The 26,098-nt window shown below is 32.8% G+C and overlaps 2 protein-coding genes and 1 long non-coding RNA gene across 4 annotated transcripts in view; all 3 read right to left on the bottom strand.

The window, feature by feature from the left end:
- LOC145335011 (roundabout homolog 1-like) overlaps positions 1-26,098 on the bottom strand; it is a 107,501-nt gene that overhangs the window by 61,185 nt on the left and 20,218 nt on the right. For both annotated transcript variants that reach the window (XM_080180682.1, XM_080180683.1), the window contains exons 2-6: positions 14,856-15,034; positions 10,547-10,632; positions 10,212-10,272; positions 7,828-7,906; positions 503-599 (exon numbers count right to left, since the gene is read on the bottom strand). In XM_080180682.1, coding sequence (XP_080036808.1) covers positions 503-599; positions 7,828-7,906; positions 10,212-10,272; positions 10,547-10,632; positions 14,856-15,034 — 502 coding nt within the window. The remainder of the gene's footprint in view (positions 1-502; positions 600-7,827; positions 7,907-10,211; positions 10,273-10,546; positions 10,633-14,855; positions 15,035-26,098) is intronic.
- On the bottom strand, positions 17,088-18,392 carry LOC145335012 (uncharacterized). The gene is made up of 2 exons (XR_013885116.1): positions 17,424-18,392; positions 17,088-17,125 (listed from the first exon to the last, which is right to left on the bottom strand). It is a non-coding gene; the product is annotated as an uncharacterized LOC145335012 (long non-coding RNA).
- LOC145304350 (uncharacterized) lies at positions 22,957-25,233 on the bottom strand. The gene is made up of 3 exons (XM_080146218.1): positions 24,981-25,233; positions 23,244-24,682; positions 22,957-22,980 (listed from the first exon to the last, which is right to left on the bottom strand). The coding sequence occupies exons 2-3, from the start codon at positions 24,405-24,407 to the stop codon at positions 22,957-22,959; spliced, it is 1,188 nt and encodes a 395-aa protein (XP_080002344.1). The 5' UTR covers positions 24,408-24,682; positions 24,981-25,233.

The following is a 26,098-nucleotide window of genomic DNA, read 5'->3' as shown; positions in this document are numbered from 1 at the left end:
ATAAATTTGTATTATCAAACCCTTAAGCCAGCGTAGGAAATTAAATTTACATGATCACATTTTATATGTACTTGAAGATTAGAGAAAAACACTAGAGGGGAAGGGTTAAATAACTGTATTCCCCTATCGAAATGACCTTGTGCCAACTCTCTGGGTCTTTTTTAAAATCAACCAACGGTGTCGGGAACATTAGAACAGCCAAGTAGCAGAAAACAATTTGCTAGCAGACGAAAACGGTGATCTATACTACTTGAATATTAGTTTATCATACACTAACGTTTCACTATGTTCCATTAAATAAAATTCGTCATTAATTTGCAGTTTAAATTGAACAGATCATACTCATACGATTATAATTCAAATTTTAGATTAGGTTTTATTATTAGATTTATAAAAGTAACAAAACTGCTTTATGATTCGAAATGTCCGTCAGTCTGTTTTGGGAGATACGAGAATTTCTCGGCTGCTATGGAAAATGTCATCCTTGTTATAAGAAAATTACCTAGGGTGTCCTTTAGGAGGGGCACATTTGATAATAGTTTGATCTCCAATAATAACTTTCAAATCAGAGGGCTCCTGTTGGAAGTGATCTCCGAGTGCTAAACAAAATAAATTTTAACTATATCTTTTTTTTGAAAGGTCACAAATAATTTTCTAATTTTAAAAAAATACTATAGATTTCTTACATTCTTAATAGCATTTTAGTACATATAATGAACCCTCAGCTACACCCCTAAAGAATACAAAATTGTAAATTACAAATTATCAAAAACCATCAAATGATAATTTCCTTCGACAAAACTCATTAAAACCACCTACCAACATTATAATGTTGTAATGATTACTCCAAGAAAGTAAATACACTGTAAAAAAAAGATTATGAATATAAATGAAATTGCTATTAAATTTTCTAATTCTAAGCTTACTTACTCTAGGATAGAAAAGTCCATCCACCCAACCATCTGTAAGAATCGACATGGTTCTAAGAATGTACGCGACATTAATAGTAGGGGGAATGCCATGGACCAAAACATGCGCGCGTAACTCATTACTATTTACAGTTAATTCTTCCTGACATCATACAATCAAGGGTTGGTTGTCTGTGGCAGGTTTTGTCACGGAAGTATTAATAATGTACTTTATCAACAAGATTTGGTTCAGAGATACATTAAAATAAGATCTAATGGTTTAAAACCTTCTAGATGTTAAGAAATTTGTGTTAAAACTAAGTACTTTTCTAACTTTAACTTTTTTATATACTGAAGCGTTGTAAATAAAATAAAGTTTTTATTAATGAAATATTTTTTACAGTGCAGTTAATATATAAATATGAATAAAAATAAATAAACATTATACATATAATCATAATTATTAGTATGAAAAGTCATTATTACTTATAGATTGGTTTGCATACAGCTCCTCCAACCCTTTCTTACCCCCATATTCACGGATATTGAGATCAGCGTTTTCAAGTTTGATAGTTAGGATAATCGACGTAGGGATAGGGTAATTTTTTTATATTCTGCATGTGGTAGGACAAAAAAATGTACTATGGGTATCATATTCATATCTAAATATAGTTTAAATTGCATCAAAAATCCTTTTTTTTTCACTGGATAACCCTACATAGGAATATTTACATATTCCAGTGTCTTACATAGATTATAAATATATGTAGTAGACAAATTTATCCAGTACTGTTTTTATCCCTATATCCATGTTACATAGCTACCCCAATAACATTAAATATTTCCTATGATTATATATGTGTAATGGATACTTATGATAGTCATAAAATAGAAATTTTTGCAAAAATACCAAATATTTTTTAAATGAATGAAGGTTTTTATTATAATTTGAATTTCATTCCCAAAATCTTTTTTTATAAGGCTTAACTTTACTCTCACTGTGTGCATTTACTAAAAACTCTCAGAATATTGTTTATTATTTTTTATAAGATGAATATTTTAAATTGTTTTTATATATTTTATATAGTTTTCTTTTAGAACTCACATAAAAATTCAACTATTAACAAATTGAAATTCATTTATGACAAAAGCTTTGAATATAATTTCTTTACCTATGCCATCAATTTTCACTTTCTTAATAAGAATTTGCCTGATTGCACTTGCTTTTCAATCTATGTTTTTATAGGAAGTAGAAAAAATGTATTTTTCTTTCTTTAAGCCTCAACAAACCGGAAGAATCTAAGAGATATGTTCATTTTGTTCCACTTGCGAAATAAGAAATATTTCCCCTAAACCCTGTTATACAATAAGATAATAATCGTTGTATGCTGGGTTAAACTATCCTCATGGGACATATAGGAGCAAGGTTCCTTAGATATGCGCCTCAAGGATAAGAATATGGCATCTGATAAAAAAAAATATTATGTATAAACAAGGAATGTATCTCTGTTTGTACTGAAATATCTAGCTAACCATGTGGATTTCATTTATATTTAAGCTTTATATATACGTTCTGGGAAGTTTTTTTTATAAAATTTCGAAGAGGGACATACAAACCACTCGTTTTATACCCCTTATACTCATAAGTAAATATTCTAGATAGAAATAGGGTTGGACCGACCACTCCACAATTTTTAGGGAAGTTTAAAATTAGTTTTGGAAAGGTTTAAGGCTTTTAACTTAAATTTCTTTCTTTTACAAAAGGTGACAAAAAAAGGATTCGCCTCAAGAGGCAAGTTACGGAGCCAATATTATCATAAATATGTATTATATTACCAGAACAATGAAAAGTGGTCTATTCACGTCCCGACCCTGTAGTAGGGGTCGATATCAAATTGTCAATCTAGAAATTATACCCAATTATCGTACAAAATTAACACCCTAAATTGGACTGAGAAGGGAATATAACAACTTTTGGCAGATTTATTTGATAAACAAGGACGTTTACGCTCATTTTTAGGGGAAAATTTGTACGGAAAATCTGGAACATTGATAGAGAGAAAAGGTTAAGTATGAGAAAAGAGAACGCAAGAAAAACTACTAAGCAAAAAAATAGTACATCTGATAAAGAGTAAAAGAGAGAAAATAGATATAAGAAAAATAGGTTTAAATATTTAACGGAGAAAAGAACAGAATAATAAGAAGGCGAAAGAAAATAGGATGGATGGCAGGGAAAAGAGAAAGGAGAAAAGCAAGAATGGGAGAAAAAATTATCATACATAGCTAAAAGAAACCAATTAAAATTCAGAAAATTGACAGCTTCTATTGGCAAAATGAAGCATCTTGGCTAGTTTTAGGGTAATGGCTTTTCCGTCTGTAATATGGCATACGGGTATGCTGCAAAATTGCAACTAGAAAAAACACATCCGTTGTACTAGAGTCAATTTTGATGTTATTGATATGTTTATTCTTATTGTAACTTTTCTCATTTTCTTACTATTACATTTCTTTATAATTTTACATCTACAGCATGACCCTCGAAAAAGTATTTTTAAGCATCTGCAGCCCTTATTTCTCAATGAATTATTAAAAAATGCATATGTCCTTGTTCTCCATAGTATTCCACGTAAGTAGATATAAAAATATTTTTTTTACCTCCATTAACACCGGAGATTTTTAGAGCTAAAGTTTTGAAAAAGTGACTGAGAAAAAGAAATTTTTTTGTTTCTCTTATTTTTTGGATGGTTATATTATGTTTTTCTGGCAACTGAATAATGAGACACAAAGAAAAACAAGTTAACTAAATATTTCTTTTTTATTCCACCAAAAAATATAAATTTTTAATGGCAAAAAATACTACTGAATGAATTAATTATTTGCAAATTTTAGGTTATTTATTAACCCTTATTTATAGAAAAGGATTAATTATGACAGTTGCTCCGCCTACTTTTCTGACATCTCAATTATTTAATAGGGGGTAAATTAAGCTTTTTAGACTAAAAAATCATTATGTTTATTTTTATTTTCTTTATAACTTTTTTGTTATTAAAGTTAGGATTGTGAAACAAAAACAATTTTCCTGCTATATTCATAGAGATTTATTTGGTTTTTTAATCTTAAACAATTTTGCCTAATAAGTAAGTTTTTCAAAATATCATTAAACTAAAAAGACTCAAAAAATATGTGTAAAAAAATGCTTTTTACTCAAAAACTAAATTTTTTATTTCATTTTTGTATAAAGTTTCTGCTAGTAACAAAAATTAAAGGATTTCTAGCTTAATTTTGCTAAAAAAGTCGTTTCATGTTAAAAGTTACTTTTTTCTCAGTCACTTTTTCAAAACTTTAGCACTAAAAATCTCCGGTGTTAATGGAGGTAAAAAAAATATTTTTATATCTACTTACGTGGAATACTATAGAGAACAAGGACATATGCATTTTTTGATAATTCATTGAGAAATAAGGGCTGCAGATGCTTAAAAATACTTTTTCGAGGGTCATGCTGTACATTTTATACCAATTGACTAATGTTCATTAAAGTTACATAATGGGTTATGTGTCTGTGGTAACTTAAAAAATGGATGTAAAATATCAGATAATATGTGATTATTGACATAAACAAACCCATTTCATTTAACATAATTACACAGCGTGTATTTCTGCTTGTCGTGCTATTTCCGTCTGAAATATGGCCAACACTGGCACACATTACTAAAATATAAATGGCAAAAACACATTCATACACACAAAGCCACTTTACATACTAATAGAGCATTCAAGTAACTAGACTTTTACCACAGAATTCAGCATAACAAGTTAAGGAGTAATAGCTTTGAATCTAGGTTAATGTCTAAAGACTTTTAAAATATCTATTAATTTAAAGAATGACTTGAACCTCAAGGATTACGAGAAAAGACTATAAAGAATTCGTTGGCTTTATCAGTCTTTATAAAAAAAAGCTTTCCCAAATGCTAAATTAATTGGCAGTCCTAAAATTTTTATGTTTGTGATTTCAAAACTGTAAATTTTCCTATCTATGAGATATATTTTTACCTACAAACAATTTTTATGAGTCTCTATTTTATATACCCTCTTTATCATTTACCCCCATTAGTTGAATGTCCTATTTAGATAGCGCAGAAAACCTAAATTTGCATATAGAATGGTTCACATTCCCATCCTTTTCTTGTTCCCCTTTAAAAGAAACAAAAATGAACAAGGACTGTTTTTTTCCATTTAAGGTGTAGCACTATCAAACCAATATGTTTCACAATAATTTACAAAAAAAAAAAGAAATATTGGTATTGCTGACCAAAAATTATTTTATGTCTTAAACAACTTGTTTAAGGGAAAATTTATTTTTCAATTTGAATAGCAATCATTTAAATATAATATCTAAAGATTCTACTTTATTGATTTAAATGGAGACAGCTCGTACACTAAGTATTTGTGGAGGGGGTTTACTTGTAGAGTTGCTGTACATTAAAATATGATAATCTAGAATGAGGAAGTATATCTCAGTTTATATCTCTATTTTATTTTGGTATAAAATCACTTATTTTGCAAGTGACGCATTCTAAACCAATAGGTATTTTTTTTTTAATTTTTAATCTTAAGTTAAAATACAAGTATTTAAGCAAAAAAATAACTAGCAAATTTAGATTTGTGATGAAAGTCAATTATTAGCAGGTATCATCCATCAATTACTTAATGCGTTAATTTCCTTATTGATTGGCCTTTTACTTTTAAAATGTTTAGAAATAGCTAAAAAAAATTCAGGACTTTTTTGTCAGAATCAAAAATATAAAAATACTCTTGCTAATATTAGAGTAGTTGCACTTATTATAGGAGTCGGAGGGAAGAATGTGAGATTTTGCCATATTTTCTGTGATTTTCATGGTTGAACAAAAGTTAGAACATTTTCATATTCTGCACTTTTTCTCAAGCTAAAGAAAAGGGGAATATTATAAAGTTATCTTGATTCAGACTATGGCAGAGGTTGCAAAAAAATTTCTTCAAGATGTTAACAATTGTGTGATATTTGATATGTAGAAAAACTGTACTACTTAAGTCAATATGCAACATAGCCCCCTATTTCAATTAAACAATTCTATCAAGTTTTCGATCAGGAAGAAGGAGAAATGATTAAATTACATAGGAAGGGGGAGTTTTTTAACAACAACAAAAAATTAAATACAGGGATAGGAAGAAATTCATTATTCTCTCGATTCTTATCCTTAAATTATACAATTTTAAGCTTATTTATAAAGGTGGTGGGTGGGAGATAATACATATTAATTTAAGAGCTATTGTCTTCCCATGTCTGTATAATATATGTATATACATTCTTGTAGATAATATATAATTAATGTATCTTTGACTTTAGCAAAGCTAGTAATAATTACAACCATGCTAATCAGAAATTGGATCAAGTCGGTAATACAATGCATAGTTATTTTTACGGAATTTTGATAACTGATTAGATTCAATAGCTGTTAAGATCCAAGGACAACAAAACAATCATGACCTTAACTATATCTAATCTGGAATAGCTAAAGCACAAAATTGCATAGCGATTTAGTATATTTAGTTAAAGAAAACAAGAATTTTTACCAACCTCGTTAACTTTGTTGTATAATGTTTCAATGATAAAAAAAAAGGCTTTATAGACAGCTGTTTTAAAGCCTGATGGAAAAAATACTCTCCTTCATATTCCCTACTTGATCCCAGAATTGTAATTACATAGCATGCTGATTTGACTTGTTATTGTTTAGCAATAATAAATTACACAACAAATTGGTTTATTAGAGTAAACCAGAGTGGCATTAGGGTAAATGGTAATGGGCTCACTTGTTGTAGGGAAGATGTCGGTGTTTGAGTTTAAATCACAATAAAAATTGTACCTTCTGCTAGTTAAGTTGTAAGTTCTATTTACATTACTATAGGTTTTTAAAACTTTTTTAGGAAAAACAGTATTTTGAATGTCTTTTGCAGATTAGGTTGGGTTTAATAAAAGTCAAGGCTAGAATGGTAAGGTTCGGAAGTGAGGAAATATAGGTTTGAGTCAAAGCATTGTAGCTTTCCTTAAAGATATATTGTTTCTATTAACTCAAAATAATTTAAACATACGATTAGTCTCAGGCTATTTGTCTATATCAATAAGTATTTATATGCTATTCCTTGTAATACTCTAGTGCTGTTATTATATATACATATGATTCTAAAAATGCGTTAATGAAATAGAGAACTATAGAAGATATAGGTTTACAGTAGTAATTATAAATATTAGCTTTTGTGTTCAACTCTAGTACAACAATTTGAATTTATATAATAAAATATGAATTACTTTAGCTTTTTAAATTATATGTCAACAAAATTACTCTAGGTTAAGCAGAGAAGAATATGATTTATGTTTGTATTTCTGAGTCAACAATATTCATGATTATACCAAGATTAATTAATAGTATGTAATATAAATACAAATCATTTAATATTAACATCAAATTTATTTATCAAGATTATTAATAATTCTTGAATTTTTGTTCAAATTTCTTAACAATATTCTATTTAATGGTAAAGTCTATTTTAGATATATTGTCGACAAATATAGAATAAATATTAGATTGATAACGGCATATTGATTAAATATTATTTTTAACTATTCTTAAACTTTTTGACATAAATGTACAATGTAAAAGAGAAGTAACTTACGTGTGGGTTTGTTTCTCATGATCAAGTCACGCAAGGAGTGTGTCATGCCTAAATGCCTAACCTTTCTTTGACCATGACCATTTTTATCGGTCCAGAAGTTTATGAGATCTTTGCCGACATACAACTATACAATATATAGTACATACTTTAGTATACAGGCTATACAAGATTCATGTAAATGGTAATAATATTTTTTAAAATTTAATCTTACTTGCAACTTGAAGAGTAGCTTCATTACTCTTAGCGACACCAAACTGATTGTAAGCTTCGCACCAATACACACCATCATCCTAGAAATATTGATTGTATAACTTTCATGTCTTAAGATACGATTCATTTCAGCTGTATGAAAACCAGTTCTAAAACACGAGGGGAAATATTCATATTATGGAAGTAGAAAAAAGTCTGCAGTTTTAATCCCTGTTAGGGAATAACCATGCCATAGATATATATCATTGTTAAGGCTACTTTTCATATAAATGTTAATTTAGAACATTACAGTGAATTAAATGTTTTGTTATTTGAAAGGTTAAGTAAGCATTTAAATTTTCCGAATCTGTATGCCCGGACACATATCATACGCCTTTAAATTCTCTATCACCAAAACCTTTAAAAGTTTAACGCTTGTGTTTCAAAGTTTTATACGATAAAGGGATGAAGTTATAGGACAATGGGCATTAAATCAAATACTTATGAATTATGAATTTGAAAATTAACATATAAATTGTTATTGCCTACCCTGTCAACACTTTTATAATTATTGTACAAACATAAGTAGAATAAGGTTATCTCGATTATAATTAGCCATGACCATTTTTATTTAGTGTCATATAGGCTAAGTCATAATAAATTGATCATACTTTAATTTAAAATAGACTAAAACTGACCTCTACAAGTTACTGCTTTCCTGCTTAAGTTAATGCTTACAAATATCTAAAATCAATGTCTAATTCTATATTAAATTAAGTTTTTTAATTAAGGAACCTAATGTATAATCTTCAACCCTTTTTAGTTATAAATATATAGAAGGTGCTAAGGGCAAAATTAAAACACATAACATATCATTCATTTCATTGTTTCATCCCTGTATCCCAGATGAAAGATAAAATCAGAGTTATCAAGTTAGTGCAGGAAAGTAAGTGCATTTTTTTCCAACATGCACTTTTCTTCTAAGGATAAGTACAGTAAAATAAACTTTAACAAAATACTTTTTAAGAAAAGAAAATAGCATTTTCATATTAATACATTTTTTAACAAGAATTGCATTATTCATATCGTCGAAGTATAGTCATTAGAGAGTTTATGGTTTGAGGTTTCTAAAGCCCGGAACATAAGTTACAATATGTCCGGCGCGTGACCATAGTCAATACAACTCATTTCATGGTACAATTGAACCTCTTTAAAAATGATAGGACAATCGACTGTTTGTTTGAGAAGAAATATATAGTAAAATATGCTTTAATTCACATATTGGCAAAGGTATTTATAAGCACATGTTCTCTATAAAATCTAAAGTATTTGGATACACCTTTCAAAATATAAGGGCTCGGCAGCCGCGCACCAGATACTTGAGGTAAGCCGAAGGGAAATGGATGTTGTTTGATGTTAATTGGATGTCTAAACCTGTTCCCAATGCATGTATCAATTCTTTCAGTATAGCTTTATAACACTACGATTAAATTGGTGGGTGATGCACTGTTAACGAGCAAATGCCGAGCCATCAAAATGTGATAAAATTTTACTACATATCGTGAATATTTTGCCAATCTTCATTAAATCCCTTTAAAATTATCAGGAATAAGGGAAAGGCGATGGAGGATAAATCTATTATCTACGCCTATTTTCGAATTGTAATTTCAATAACAAATTTATGAAGTCATAATATCATAATACCCATGGTAGTTTTAATTAATGACGGAGTAAGTGTAGATTTAGACTCTAATTGTCCTTTCCTTCCTGGTTAAATCCCTTTAAGTATAAATTATCTTTACACCTTAAACTTTTCTACTTTTTACCTTGGATAAAAAAACTTACACTATGAATAGATATAACTAACTGCCGCTATGCAATGCGAGTGACATTAGAAGAACCAATGCTCAAGCGTAAACCTTTGCTTTACACATTAAAGACTTACAGCCAAAAGTTATGTATTCAATGGATTGGACGTGGTGACATGTACATAATAATATGCACTTCTTAAAGCACCCACCTTTAAAAGCTTTTAAAAAATTCTATCGCCTTAATCAATATGAATATCTATTCTATAACAAACTTATATCCTCCTCTTGTTTTACTTTCAAAAGATCAAGGCCAAATTACTCCCCTAAGTGTCAAAATTAGAGAAAATAGTTGTTATTCTCATATCTATTAAGCTTTTTATTTCATAAGATGTAATTATTGACGGTAACATTTACACTTATTCGCACCAAGGAATATCGCTGTGTCTTGTAGTAGGAAGAAGGAATGCCTTAGCTGAAAAGTGTCACTCATTACAATGAATATTTAAGACCTCTAGACAAAGGTAGTGCAGACAAATGGTCACTGTAAAGCCTCCAAAAAAGGGTTGGTTCTGGAAATTATAAGATAATAAGTTACCTGATCACTTCTCGTATGGATAACTCTGAGAAAGAATAAGGATCCTGTTGGAAGCAAAACCCTAAAAAATCATAGTTTAGTCAATATTTTGCTAATATTTTTTCAAAGATGAAAATTCCCATATCCCCGTCCTTCAAATTAAGATTTATTTTTTGTTTTGAATTACACATGGCTGATTCTATGTAAAAAAATTTTTATCCAATTTCATATATTGGGTTGACACTCCTAGCTTTAAATGTTCAATTAACTTTATCATATAATTTGTCTTCAATTCCTAATTTTGGATAAAAATGTGCTTGTTATTTGTAAGTACAAAGCAACTATTAAATTGTAACCTATGAGAATGTGGAACATCTGGTGCTGTTTCAACTTTCTCACCGTTCTTCATCCATCTTATCTTTGGTGGCGGGGAGCCTTTGGCCTAAAAAAAATAGTTGGTATTATGAATAAATCTATCTTAATCTAATAATTCAATGATTTTTAGAGTAGGTTATTATGTTACTATGTTAATTCAGATCTGTGAAACGTGAGGTTAGAGGTGTTAGTTAGGAGAATTCTGATTTTCCATCCTTTCCTGTTTTACTAAACAATAACCTTAACGCCTATAAAGAATTATAAATAATATTATCCTCGATCATAATAAAGTAACAGGATGTTTGTGTGTCTGTATGTTTGTATTGAAGGATCTCGCTAACTGATGAACCGATCAGATTCTCCTTAACAGGGTAGCTTCTCATAGGTCCCGGGAAGGTTTATAACTATTTTGGGAAGGTTACCACCACCCTCCCAAAAGAAATAAAAAAAAAAATTTTAATAGTTACGCCTTTGCTTATTGACTTGAACGCAAAATAAAAATTTTTTCTCGAATTAGATATTTGAAATAAAAAAACCTAATACTTCAGTGCCACTAGAGGCCTCTAGGGGCGTGGCCGGTAGTATATATATAAGCCGCAGAGACAGCGCAAAATGGCACAAAAAAATGACCAATGAGAGGCGAGTATCAATTTTACCATTGGTCAATTACAATGATTACTGTCTTCTCATTGGACAACTTTATTTTATGCCGTCATTTTTTGTGCCATTTTGCGCTGTCTCATTTATAAAATCTTAGCTGCAGCAAAATAGTTTTAACAATCCTTAAACAGTGCGACCCAACCGCTTCTTGTATAGGTACAAGCAGCTGCCGATCCCTTTGTTTAAATGAACATAATTGTGACTATACTTTAATTAAAACATTATTCCTTAATTATACACCCAGTATTAAACAAACTAACTTTTAACAACTTAATTCTACCTTATGTTTACTCATAAAACATTAAATACATGTATGTGTATATTATAGTAGCATAGCTACTCTATAACCTTGGTTATGTGTACTTAATAGAAATGAATTATTGAATATGGTTAGATATTATAAAATAATACTATATTTCATAACATTATTTTTATTTAAAAAGCTCTAATAATCTTATAGATAAGTCTAATAGTATTAAATGTCTACATGTATCAAATAGTGGAATTCTTGTTTATTATATTATAAGTTTTCTATATTGTACAATTGCATGTAGTTCATCATTAAAATAATAAAAGTATTTTTTATCGACTACATTTTTCCTTAACAAATAATTGTGATATTTTACCATTTTTGAAATAAGAATATAACAAAATGTTATTTTTTAATTGATTTGATTTAACTAACTTTAATTAAAGCGTTGCCTACAGACTTAATGTTTTTGTTCAGCCTCGCTTTTCAAAATTCAATTAGACTATACTTGCAATTTTTGTGGCACTGGAAATGAAAAATAAACATCCATTTGTTTTCTTTTGTTAGGAAGGGATATCAATTTGTAATTTTATGTGTGTTGGGGGTGTTATCAGGGAGAAGAGAATTTGTAAACTACATACAAAAAGTTTAATAAATAAGTTATCTTATTCTTTGGCTCAAAAACTTTTTGCACTTTATTGAATTCTGATTGGTTGGTCCAAACTAGTAGTGTCCAATTTTTTCAATCAATAGCTTCAATTTACAGAAGGGGTAATTTTTTACACCAATTTATCGTCCATTGTCCTACCCCTTGAGATCCCTGGATTGTTTCAAAAAAAGGTTGCTTAAGCTGAAGTGAAGCTGAAGTGTCCACTGATTGTATAAATAATGTTTGTTTATATGCTTAAATGGATCATACTGCTAATTAAAATCACTATTTGTTTCTCACTGATAAACTTTAACTTTGTAGAATAGCTACGCTACAAAGGAAGTAATAAATAAAATTTGAGAATCTCCCTTGAAGTTTAACTATTTATTTATTTAATGAAAGCTCTCTGTACTCCTTCTTATTATTATAATACCTCACTATAACTTGTATAATTATGTGGAGAAAGTTGTCATAATATCCCCTTTAATCAGTCAGGGCAATAATACAAATGAGTGTATACTAGGGCGAAGAATCTTATTTTAAATGTATTTATATTATTGTAAAAAGTTAAGATCCCGCTTAATAAGTTAGTGTCTTAGAAATATTATTCTGGTACTTCTTTTAATAAAATATTTTATGAGCACAATTTAAACAATTTAATTTTCTCTCTTTTATACCCATATTTCTATTGTTATCCTAGCTGTTAATGTTTGAACTCCTACTGTTAAGTAAATACTTAACTTAATAGCAATGAGCACAATATGTACAAAGATTTATAAAGTGAATACAAGCACTTTTAAAATCCATATGAAAAAGACCTGTAACAATTAATATAACAAAGTCTGTATATCATTGATAATATGATCAATACTTGGTATTTTTGTTATCATTATATAGCAAGGTCTGTATATCATTGATAAAATGACCAATGTATTGAGTTATTACACTATGAGAAAGTCAAATATATATTTTTAATAATATTAACAACAATGTATATTCTTCTGGTCTATATGTAAAGTTAGTGAAATTATTGATAATCATATGGCGTGGTCTGTATGATTAGTTGTTGACAATATTGATCATCATATTACATGGTCTGTATGTTTAGTTAGTGACTATATTGATCATCATATGACATGGTCTGTATTTTTAGTTGGTGACAATATTGATCATCTGGTGTGTATGTTTGGTTAGTGTCAATATTGATCATCAATTGACATGGTCTGTATGTGTTGATAAAGTTATTCAATATAAGTTGGGTAGAGAATTATTATTCTTCAATAATAATCTTCTTATTCAAAAATATATTACTTTTGGCCTAATAACAAACGGCTAACAAAATCATGGAAAGTTAAAAAAAATCCTAGAAATTATTACAAAAAGTGTTAAGTGTTTTAGCTTTTTGTATACTACTTTTCAATTCTATAATTTTTAGGAAATCTTTACTACTAAATATAAGGGTAACATACAATACACTGAAATAATATTTTGTCTTTTGTCTCCACGCCCTGTAAATGCAGACATATGATAATAAGAAGAAAATTAATAGTATTATTAAGACATATTCACTTAAAAAGGTGAATATACATCATATCAAATATTCATTTATTACAGAAATACGTTGCAAATGGTACTGCTATATGTCTGGCACGTGAAATTAATGGAAAAAAAGGCCTTGCAATCAAAGATTTGGTTGTCTGTATGTTTGTACTTAAAACAAGAAAATTTTTGTCCGTGAATAACGAAGTATCGACAAGCGTGCAAATGTAAATCAAAAGAAAATAGCTATAAACTGTAATACAAGAACTGTGAAGATATTATAGTTTGCGTAGGCACTGAAGATAAGAAATTTTAACCATTATCATAGACCATTCTGACAATCAAGTAGATGAACGTTAAGAAATATAGTTTTACTGACTGCTCTACTAAAAATAATAAGTTTATGCCAAAAATAATCTGCATATAGATTGATAAAGTTTCCAACCTTATCACGATAATCTAAACTTCATTGTAAAAACCTAAAATCCTTAGAGAACTTTACAATCCCCTCCACCCCGAAAAAAAAATTTAACAGAGCAGAAAGATTTTTTTAAAACAGATTCACAATAAAATAAAATTCTAAATGGTACATAAAAATTTAAAAAGTTATTTTAATGTTGGGAGGGAGTGGACATTGAAGTTGTACTATAAACTATATAGTCCCCAAATCTTATTTGATAGTTTAAAAACTTTTATTAAATTGATTGGTTGGAAATTGGTCTATCAGCATAGGGTAAATATATCAATTTATCGTTTTTTGTCTTATATCTGAAGATCCCTTGTTCTTAGCAAGGAAAATTATTTAACCACACTTTCCATTTAATGGAAATTGCCTGCTTAGCTTCATAAATATTCATAATTCAAACTTTTTACAATTTTAGAGAAAAAAAAATAAGTTAGAAAATTTTACGCCACAGGCAAATTAAACTTATAGGATTTAGGCCTAAGAAATATTTTAATGGATAACCTTATGAGAATATGAAAAAAAACATTAGTTTTTAAATTTACACAATAAAAATTTTTAGATAGAAAACAACAGTAAATTGATTGATATCAATATCAATAATGTGTTTCTTAATTAGATGTCATATTGACCAAAATAATTATTAATTATCAAATGACAAATCATCAAAAATTTGAAGTAAATTTACGGACAGAATGAGGAACGTACGTGTACCTTAGAAAAACTTACCTTACAATTCATCGTAATAGGTTCATTTTTGGGCACGAGGGCAGAATTAGGGTGTTCCAATATCACTGGAATATTTTCATTAGGGTGCTCCAAAATGTGGAGTAATTCATTATCATGACTGTTAGATAGTGTAGTTTGGTTTAAGTTCATATGAAGGTCCGGAGAATAGCCATAGGAACCTGAAATAAAAAGAAATTAAAAATAATTGCTATTTTGAAATTGTAAAATTTAAATTATTAAACAAATGTTTTGCTAATTAGTTTTGTAGCTTCTCGTAACAGCTACTGCAAACAACCAATTCACTAGCCCCCTCTCCACGCTCCTTCAAACATACTGCGAGTCATATAATTGGTGAAAAGTGTTCATGCACCTCATGGGTATGAAGTAACCCAACAGGCAACCAACTATTTGATTGAACGATTTTAGGACAAGGCATTCCCCATACAATTAAAGTCAGGCGCCTAACATAACAGTAGTAGGTACATTTTTTAATGTCTGTGTGGCTCAGATTCGAACCAGATACCTCTCCTGAATAGTTACGTGCTTTTGCACCTTTCCACTACTTCACTACTTTAGACAAATCATGTCCTTGTTTCGTCTTGAATATTGTCAGTTTGTTGTTGCTGCGTTTCTTATTAATAAAATTGTTCTAGTTAAAATAACAGAACTGAGAGATAATGTAAAATAAATAAGAATAAAAGGATTAAACAACAGTGTTTGATATTGTTTAAGGACATACATACAGTGTTTTTTCTACAGCTCTAGTCAAAATAAGAATTGAAGGTAGTACAACATCAACCAGCTAACAGGCAAAGAAAAAAATGCGTATGCTTTTAATGTCTAGACTTTGTAGATACTATAGATTCTAGAACACGTAGAGTCTGTCGCTTACCCTTCAATCCTCTAACCTAAAGAATTTCTTCAATGATTAAAAGCTAAAAATAATCAAAATTTGAGAATTGGGAGGAAGATTGATTTGTCATTAATTTTCCTATCCCTGTGAAATTATGCATTAAATCCTTATTAATTCCCATATACAAATGTATATATACTTTCACTGTTCTTTGCGGGATTTTAGGCCGTAGCATTTATACAATTTTAACATTGGATTGTTGTTCTCTATATTTATTCTTTAAAGAATGTGGTAAATATCAAACCCAAAGAAAAACTTTTTACTATATAAGAAGATAAAAATCATTTTAAAATCATATTCTATTGATAAAGTGATTATAACTAAAATTTTGCAGAAGGAAAAACTACCAGGAACCTATATCTACCATTTACACTTTTAACTACAGTTTAGTTATAAGATATATTGCATTAATATTGAAAGTTTTTGCGTAAGGTATAAAGTAAATTGGAAATAAAATATGTTACATTACAGCTTTCTTATTATTAGAAAAACTTTTAAATATAATATAAATATCATGAGTAAATACAAAATAATCAATCAATCAACTTTAATACCCAAACTTGACTTCCGATTTATGTTTTTAGCACTTCGAGGTCAGATCATATTGAGGTGTACAATAATATAAATTCATGTTAGTTAATAATTTTTTGTTAAAGTTAAGACGCTCAAGCAAATTTTAAATTGAAAGGTTTAATAGTAATAAAAAATATAGAGTTAGGTGCAACATTTCACCTGATTCGTAAAATTTATGCTTTTATATATCCTATGTACTTTTGGAACTATAAATACATAACATAAATACAAAGTAATGATGTAAAAATTCTCTTTACTTAAAATATGCATTACATATTTGCTTGAATATGAAAGTATTACTTACTGCATTGTGCAGTATATAAAATAAGACAAGAATCACAAAACCCATAAATACTTTTAAACAAATCAAATTTGTTACAAGAACTCTTTTGTTCTCAACTAAATATTGCCGGTAGCATATAAGTAACAACAAAATACAAAAAATAAATTTTAAAATCCAATAGTAGAAGTTTTATGCATGATATTTCAAAATTGTAGAAAAGCTTTGTATTAAAAATAAATGCAGCATTACATATACATGAATATATGTGTTACACATATTTTGCACATATCTATCTTCATAAAAAGAGTTATTTTTAAAATTATCTTTTTTTCTAGATTTTTCCAGCTGTCTCAACCATGACACTTTGGTTGAGCTTGACTTCCGAATTAGCGGGAAGTTCACGAGATCAGTTGGCGAACATACAAACCCCCAATACCAGGAACCATCAAGTTTCAACAGCAGGTTTGAATATAGATTTATTGATGAAATTATTTCAAAGACCTGAAATTACAAGATCAATTAATAAACAGAATAAAATATTATTCGTTATCTTAAAACTTTGAGCACTAAAAAAAATCTTTTTCTTTTCTTATGGTTAAAGAATCTTTGGAAACTTTGGCTTTAAAGGAAATTATTTGGTTTAATAAATCCTTGTTAAATGCAACAATAAGGCACATAACAATTACTAAATCATATATTAATCATAATTAAGTTTCATGCTTAGCTGGCTAAAGCCTTTTTAAAACTACATATAATCGTCCTATACACCATACTTCTTAATCAAATTAACAAATTCTACCTGAAGCTCTTATGGTTTCAAATCCCTGATATACTAGGGTCGTTCACACTCAATGAGACCAATGATAGGCCCAATTTTGTTCTCCGAAATCTTCACACTCTCATATCTCATTCAAAAGTAAAGAACGTGCGCATCCAAAATAAACAAACACTCTATGCCGCGCCACATTATGAAAGGAAAGCCCTAAAAGACGACATTTGCGCTTTGATTTTGGTTTAATGATAAGGAATTTAATTTCGAACTTGATAAACACAAGGCTTCCTCGAAAAGAGGTTAAGACACACCCCCCGTTTGAAAGTCAAATTAACTTCCTTAACGAGATTCAAGGTTTTTTTTTCGCGCTGAGCGCTAGCAACATTTCTCACTAAACTCAACTCACCATAATCACATGAGAATGGCCACATCCCGAAAACGTGACAATTTTGCTCCTAACTAAATGAAACCCCGTGAAATGCATACACAATATTATACTCCTCACTAGGACTCATAATACCTCACATTTTAGGATAGAAGGATGGGGATTGGTTTGTACCATACAACATTCCATGCACATGACAATCACAAGATCACATACACAATCCTAAAATAGATAATCCTATTAACCATGATGTTGTAAATATAACAACTATACTAAATAATAATCATTTCATAATCAATAGGCAATAAATCATTATTAATAAATCAATAAGTACCTACGAAATCAGGTTGAAATGTAAATGTAAACAAATAATGTAAAAATAAAACGAAATAAATCTTAGACAAGAAAATTAAGATTTATAGGTACTTAAAACTAAATTTGTTAAGCATCAAAAAGAGTAGTAAGAAAAAATTTTTCAAAATCCTTGGGCAGAAAGTTTTTCAAACCTAATGAATAAGAACTGTAATATCTTAATCAACAATAAAACTTTTTAATACTTAAAGAATAGCAAAATAATAATATCTTCGTTAGAATTTTCATTGAAATTATGAAAAAAATACCAATTTTTCTTTGTAAACAAAAAAAAAAAAAAAACTTTAAATATGAATTTTCAATCATTCCTTGATCTGAATAAAAATGTTTTACTTGATTGAAATTCATATATAATTTTAAAAAAATCTGCTAAAAAAATACTTGATTTTTTTTCTTAGAATAAATATCGAATCACGCAACCTCGACACATTTATTCGTTTTTGTTAAACTTTTCAGGTAAGTTTTAAAATGAATTGTACTTTTGAAAAGAAATTAAACTCAATAAAATTAAATTTGAGCATATGAAATAGAAGAATATTTAATCGCATTTCATTTGATTCTTATTTTGGGCATAAAAATAGGCATATGAAAAATGTGGCTTTTTTACTAAAAAAATCTCAATTTCCATAAAATAAGAATCAATTATTAATCATAATTTTTAACAACTGCCTGACTGATACAGCATGTTCTTCTAGGGGAGATTTATCTGTCAGTCTGAACAAGACTCTTGCAGTCTTTCTCCCATCCTCAATTCTCGTCACTCGGCCCATCCTCAAACATCTCATCAGGGGATTGGTACTCGTAACCAGAACTATATCTCCGTCAGCTAGTGGCTCTGCCATCTCATCCTTCCACTTGGACATCCGTAATATCTTCGGTAGGATCTCCTGGCGGTAAGCAGTCCAAAACTGGGCAGATAAATCTTCCAACAACTTCAACCTGGAGGAAATTTGGTCCTCCGGTTTCATCGCCACATTGCACAACGGCTGGCGGTCAACATTTCCCAGCAGCTGGCCAGGGGTAATCAGCCGCCAATTCTCCACGTCGTTCGCAGCTTCAATCGTCAGTGGTCTGCTATTCATAATTTTGCTGACCTCCGCCAACAGCACCAGGAGCTCGTTGAAATTAACAGAACTTTTCACCAACTTCTTGGACAGCAATCTCTTGGTTAATCCCACCATTTTCTCAGCCTGCCCAATATAATGGTGGGCTCGGGCCGGGATCTGAGACCAAGAAAACTCTACCTGGCTGCCCAACTTCTGCTCTAAAACCTTGCGAGCACCGGATAATTGTGTGCCCATGTCGCTTACTATGATCTTCGTCAGACAATGAACAGCTTCCAACTTGCGCAGGGACAACAGGATACTGCTGGTATCATACTTTTCCAAGGCATCTAACCACAACGCCCCTGAGAATCTGCAGACCACCACGAACACCCACACCTTCTTCGTTGCTGTCTGACTCCTCGTTTTGGCGGCAGCTCTCCTCGTAACCAGCGGACCCATCAGGTCGACTTGCACAGCTTCAAAAGGCCTGCTCGGGACCAACTTGTCAGGTAACACCTCCTTCATGGTAGCACGACATTCCTTAGCCCTCTCAACACTGCAGGGCCAACACTTCTTCACTTCCATGATGGCCAACCTCCTTGCCTTCACAATCCAGCACCAACGGCGGCTCTCAGCTAAAGTTCCACGGACACCAGAGTGAAGCTCAACATGCGCTTCTCTCATAAAAACAGCAGCTAACCAATTACCAGGCTCCAAAATTATTAAACCTGGCATGTCTTCAAATATCATTTTACGGCCACCAGTAATGGCGTCAATGACTGGCTGTCCACGACCAACCATCTTAAGAATCCTCATCTCCCTGGTCACATACTTTCCACCTGGACCAACGACAGGCCAGGTCAATGATACTTCATGCACTAATGGATTTAATGACGCATAATTGCCTTTAGCGTCATTTATCCACTCATCCTCTTGGCTTCGTGACACAATGAAAAGTCCCGCCGCCGCCATAAAATTGTACAAAGACGGCTTGTACACAGAATCTGCGGCTGCTACATGACTACCAGCGGCTGTAGCCTTACCTTCTTGTCTGCTCTTTAGCTTCTTCAACCAGGTGTTCGCAACTTGCAGGACAGCTGCCATAATACGTTTGGCCTGTCCAAATGATCTCCTGTGCTTAAACCTAAAGACATCTTCAGCGGCTTCTCCGGCAACTTTCATTGAACATAACTTAACCATTTTGGTATTCAACTCCTCTGGGGGTAAAATCTGCTTGACTTCTTCGGCAGTTTTCACCGGCCACGCACTTTCATCCTGGCGCAACCATTCTGGGCCCAATCTGTACCTGGAACCTGGTCCCAAATCTGATACTTTGCAGGTGCTTCTGGTGCCCAAATCTGCAACGTTTTGCGTCCCCGGGACCCACCTCCAGTCATCCTTGTTGGTCGCAGATTGAATTTCTCCAATACGATGAGAATTAAATGTGTTCAACATAGCACTGTTGGAAACTATTTGTGATAAAACACACGATGAGTCAGTAAAGTACATCACTCTGATAACATCAAAGGGCAGGGCATCTCTGACGGACTTTGCCAACCTTGTGGACATTTGGCATCCCATCAACTCAAGGCGTGGAATTGACTCACACTTGGCCGGCGCAACTCTTGACTTAGTGGCTAGCAGAAACGTTTCAAATCCTTGTCTAGTTGGCCACCTCAAATATGCATTAGATGCATAAGCCTCTGATGACCCATCCGAGAACATCATCAAGGATGGAAGGCCAGTTGGTTCATCCGGGACCACACAACGGTCAAACTCCAATTTAGCGACCTCAGCTCTGTCCTCCAGCGACTGAACAAGTTCATCCCGTAGACTTTTTGGAATGAAATCTTGCCAGCCCAAATTCAGCAAACATGTTTTCCGCAGGACAAGTTTAATTCTCAACAGAATAGGGCTGCAAAGCCCGATCGGGTCGAAGGTTTGGGCGGCGAACCTGTGGACCATCTTCTTTGTCAGATTCTCGTCCAAGGCGTCCTGGAGGTTGTACAAATCAGCATCCTCTTTCACCTTCCTTCCCTTGACTTTACCATCTTGGTTGACTCTTGTGGCGATGGACAACACATCGGTGGCTGGCTTCCATATCAGCCCGAGAACCTTGGTAGGCTGGCAATCATCTCCAGAATAAATGACTTGTTTGAAGGAAAAACTACCTTTGCCGATAATCCTGTCGGCCTCTTTCATCATCTCCTTGGCTTCTGGCTTCGATCCTGCTCCCGAAATAACGTCATCTATAAAGCTGTGCTTCTCAAGCTTGACTGCAACTGGAATCTGAGGTAACTTGAATTCCTCATCAGGGTAGGTAGGTATTTGTGGCTCCTTCCATAATTCAGGTTTGGCAACAATTTCACTACCGTTTATTTGTCCCTCTCCATACATCTCCTTGACCTCTGCTTCACTCTTTCCGCCGAACAGGCGGGACGTCAACTTCAGGGCTGTAACTGCCAAATTTCCCGCAGCTAACTCGCCGAAATTTACAACTTTGGTCAGGTAAATTTCAAGTGGACCATCTGGCGTCGGGGAAAATAAAACTCTCTTCATCTGGCTGTCGAACTCTGTGGCCAGGATGGAGTTATAAAACTTGGAGATATCCGCGGTTATACCAACCTTGTAACCGCGGAAAAGCATCAAATGATAAAAAATCTTCTGCATTGGCGGCGGGCCTCCCAGCATTATGTTATTAAAACTGGTACCCTTGAACGTCAGAGAACTATTTGCACACAATCGCATGGGTGTGGAACTTGAATCCTCCTTGAACGCAACCACTATTGATGAACAAGACTTAGGTCCTTCATACTGCAATTCTTCAGGCGTGGCTTTTTGAAAAACGCCTCTTCTTATGGCGTCGTTGAATACCTCCACATACATTCCATAGGTACCTTCCTTGACCATCCTGGCACGATCCTTTTCAGCAATTTTGCGGGCTAAACTCTCATTGTAGGGTAAAGTGTGAGGATCCTCAATATAAGCATATTGACCTGTCCACTTGTTGGACTGCAAGTCTAGTGTTAAACCTGCCTCAATTATCCTCTGCCTCTCACGCTGGTCCCAGGTAGTGCCGTCGGCCATAGCCTTACACTCTTGACAAGCAGTACATCCTGGACAAAGTGCCTGCGGCTGTACGCCAAACGATTCAGACGTCAGAAAGTCTGGCAAAGTGCCTCCACTGACACTGACAGCCTTATAAGCCGACTTTTGATCTCCAGCTCCACCATCAGCACTCGTACAGATAAAACCACTACCAAAAATGGTTCGCCACAACATAGACTGGCCCACTTTCTGGTAGGTTGAAGGAAACACGTCAGGATGTGTATTTCCAATGATGATATCTAAGCCTCCACTAATATATGTAAACCTTTCTGGCGGCATTTTAAATATCTCGGCGGCAGTTTCGGGGTGGACCGAGCGCATCTCGTTGGCCCCGCCGAGGGTAGGCATGACAGCTGCCTCAAACTCCCTCATATTGCCGTCCCTATCCTTCAGATAAAACACAACATTGCGGCAGGAAGACTCACTGCCATCAGCTACAGAAATAGTTGTATATCTGCCAGTAGATTTCAGCTTCAACTTGTTTGATAACTTCTCAGACACAAGTGGCAAATTTGCCCCGGAGTCAAACATTACCGTGGCGTGGCAGGTGCCGCCGCCAGGTGCTACAACAGGAACTAACTGAAGTAAGAAGGTACAGGGGCTGGGTGCAGAACTTGACTTGTAGACTGTATTCACACCAGCACTGGCCTCATGGAGTAACCTTGAATGGTATCTGTCACAATTATTGGTACCACAAACACCAAGCTTATCCGATTTATTACACTTGTCAGCAGTATGGCCGTCGCACAAGCAGAGTTCACATAACTTCTTCTGCTGGACAACTTTCTTTCGGTCAACCACATCCATCTTCTTAAACGTGAGGCAACGGAAAATCGGGTGTTTCTCCTTGCAGTTCTCCACAGGACATGCACTGTTCCACTTGGAAGCCTTGTCCTTCCCAGCCTTTCCATTCTTATTGTCGCTGCGGCCAGATACTTGCGCGGCGGCAGCTCTGTCACGATTTCTCTTGCCGGCGCCACTGTCATAGGACATATCACCGGCCAACATGGCACCCCTGGTCCTCTCCAGCAGTTCAACAATCTTCGGGATGTTAGGTTGGTTCATGCTACCTAGCTCCATCATAATTTTGTCTCTCAAATTTTCAGGGCACTTGTCTTTAAAAATATGAATGAGAGTTAGGTGGTTGTAATCCTTAGCTGCAGAACCAACGATGGCTTCTACCTCCTGCATCATGCTCTTGAAGGTAGCAATTGCGCTAACCACGTCCACAGGTTTATCCACAGGTTTCATCTTGTTCAACTTAGTTAAAATCCTCATGAACCGGCGAGTGTTTGATAAAAACATCTGGTCAAGAAACGCCCATTGTTCATTGTGATCTCTAATCGCTGACACTTGCTTGCGTAGTTCCGGGTTGGTTATCACCTTCTCCATACACAACATCAGACTTAACCTCTGGTCAGCAAATCCATAACCAGAGCATAGATCCTTAAAGACCTGTTTAAAGTTTGGGTAATCCGTGTCAGTACCGTCGAACGACGGCAACAAACTGTTGTCCCAGCGCCCATACTGCGGGTTGGAACTCCGAATATCCACGGCAGACATACTTCTGGAGAGCATGGCAGGTGTCCCACTCTCATCCAGATTAGATGAACGACGTTCCATCTCTCTAAGCCTTCGGTACATATCACGTACTTCTTGGCGCAACTCCACGGAAATTTTAAGCACTCCCATGTCCATCTTCACCTTCTCAATGACGTCGAGGTTCCTGGCGACAGTGCTTGACCTCGCGTCATCTGAATCATTGTCAAGCCAGTACAGAATTTTTGTACACTGCTCCAACGACGCATAAACTTTATCTGCAACAGTTTTCTGCTCACTAGCTTCATCCAAATCACGCTTAAACTCGCGCAGCTCACTAGTCTCCACGGCAGGTTTTAGACTTTTTATTAGGTCAGATTGGTCCTTGACCTCACTAAAAATGTCACGAATTGATTTTACAGTCACATTTTCACATGAACTAAAACTTTGGCAGGCTTTTAGATTGTCATAAAACACTTTTAACTGTTCATCAAAAACTTCTAGCCTTTCACTGCCAATAGCGATAGCTCGCTCAATTTTCTGCTTTTTGGTTAGTGGCATATTGATTCACTAGGTACTTATTTCACAGAAAAATTGTCACAGTTTATTGCATCAATAATTCACTGGATGCTATTGATCTCTTGATGAATGCTAACGCCTATTCATCAGATACTTTGAAATTATCTCAACCATGACACTTTGGTTGAGCTTGACTTCCGAATTAGCGGGAAGTTCACGAGATCAGTTGGCGAACATACAAACCCCCAATACCAGGAACCATCAAGTTTCAACAGCAGGTTTGAATATAGATTTATTGATGAAATTATTTCAAAGACCTGAAATTACAAGATCAATTAATAAACAGAATAAAATATTATTCGTTATCTTAAAACTTTGAGCACTAAAAAAAATCTTTTTCTTTTCTTATGGTTAAAGAATCTTTGGAAACTTTGGCTTTAAAGGAAATTATTTGGTTTAATAAATCCTTGTTAAATGCAACAATAAGGCACATAACAATTACTAAATCATATATTAATCATAATTAAGTTTCATGCTTAGCTGGCTAAAGCCTTTTTAAAACTACATATAATCGTCCTATACACCATACTTCTTAATCAAATTAACAAATTCTACCTGAAGCTCTTATGGTTTCAAATCCCTGATATACTAGGGTCGTTCACACTCAATGAGACCAATGATAGGCCCAATTTTGTTCTCCGAAATCTTCACACTCTCATATCTCATTCAAAAGTAAAGAACGTGCGCATCCAAAATAAACAAACACTCTATGCCGCGCCACATTATGAAAGGAAAGCCCTAAAAGACGACATTTGCGCTTTGATTTTGGTTTAATGATAAGGAATTTAATTTCGAACTTGATAAACACAAGGCTTCCTCGAAAAGAGGTTAAGACACCAGCTACCAACTATTGCAACAAATAATCCTTTGATTGAACCTGTGTCTAAAGGTGCTAATTGTGAATGTAAAGATTTTTAGACCTGTAATTTCTTTAATGAAATAGTATGAAAGACTATTAAAGTCCCATAACTGACATAGCAACAGAATTTGCAATTTCTGTAAATATCAAATCAAAAGTGTACTTATTCTATTTAAAAATATTTCAAGAACTGGACTATGCTTTTTATCATATAAAGTAAAATTATATTTAAGAATATGATATATAAGTATGTATATGAAATACTATGCTTTCATGAATATTTAATTATAAAGCATCTCATACACAAAAGTGAGTGGGGTGCAAGAAACCATGTCTTACAGAAACATAAAATTAAATAATAATGAAAATGTAGGTATACCTAGCTAACTTTGGGCTTTTCCTTTTTTGAATTTAAAGCGATAATTATGCCTTTTAAAATGTAATCATTTAAATCATGTAAATAGCTTTGGTATAAAATAATCATGGAACTTCTGACGGTTATCAGCCGATTTTATTATTTGTTCCATTCAAGCTTAACAGGCAGTAAAACTTAAACTTAGAATTGTTCGACTTATTAAAACTTGGTTTCCTAGTCTCAACTGGCAAATGTTAAAATACTTTCATGTAAAGTAGAAAAGTCCTTTGTGCAAAAAAACAAGGATGTCAAAATTAATAATAATTAAGTAATAATATGTGTAATTCATGTTCAAATAAGGACGGGTTCATGTGTTTATAAGGAGTGAAAATAATGGGATGGAGGAAAAAGAATGTTAAGAAATGTATAAAAAAAGGGGAGGGTGTTTTTGAAGATATT

This window comes from Acartia tonsa, chromosome 13 (genome assembly GCF_053477335.1).
Source record: "Acartia tonsa isolate MP-2025a chromosome 13, ASM5347733v1, whole genome shotgun sequence".
NCBI lineage: Eukaryota > Metazoa > Arthropoda > Copepoda > Calanoida > Acartiidae > Acartia > Acartia tonsa.
Note: the sequence above shows the minus strand (reverse complement) of the source record. Positions and strands in the feature narration are given on the sequence as shown.

Excerpts from the sequence above, each read along its gene's own strand:
- LOC145304350 (XM_080146218.1), bottom strand. The coding sequence starts at position 24,407 with ATGCCACTAACCAAAAAGCAGAAAATTGAGCGAGCTATCGCTATTGGC. Across the intron at positions 22,981-23,243 it reads ACAGAGCTGCCGCCGCGCAA|ATACCATTCAAGGTTACTCC; the intron begins GTATCTGGCCGC and ends TAATTGTGACAG.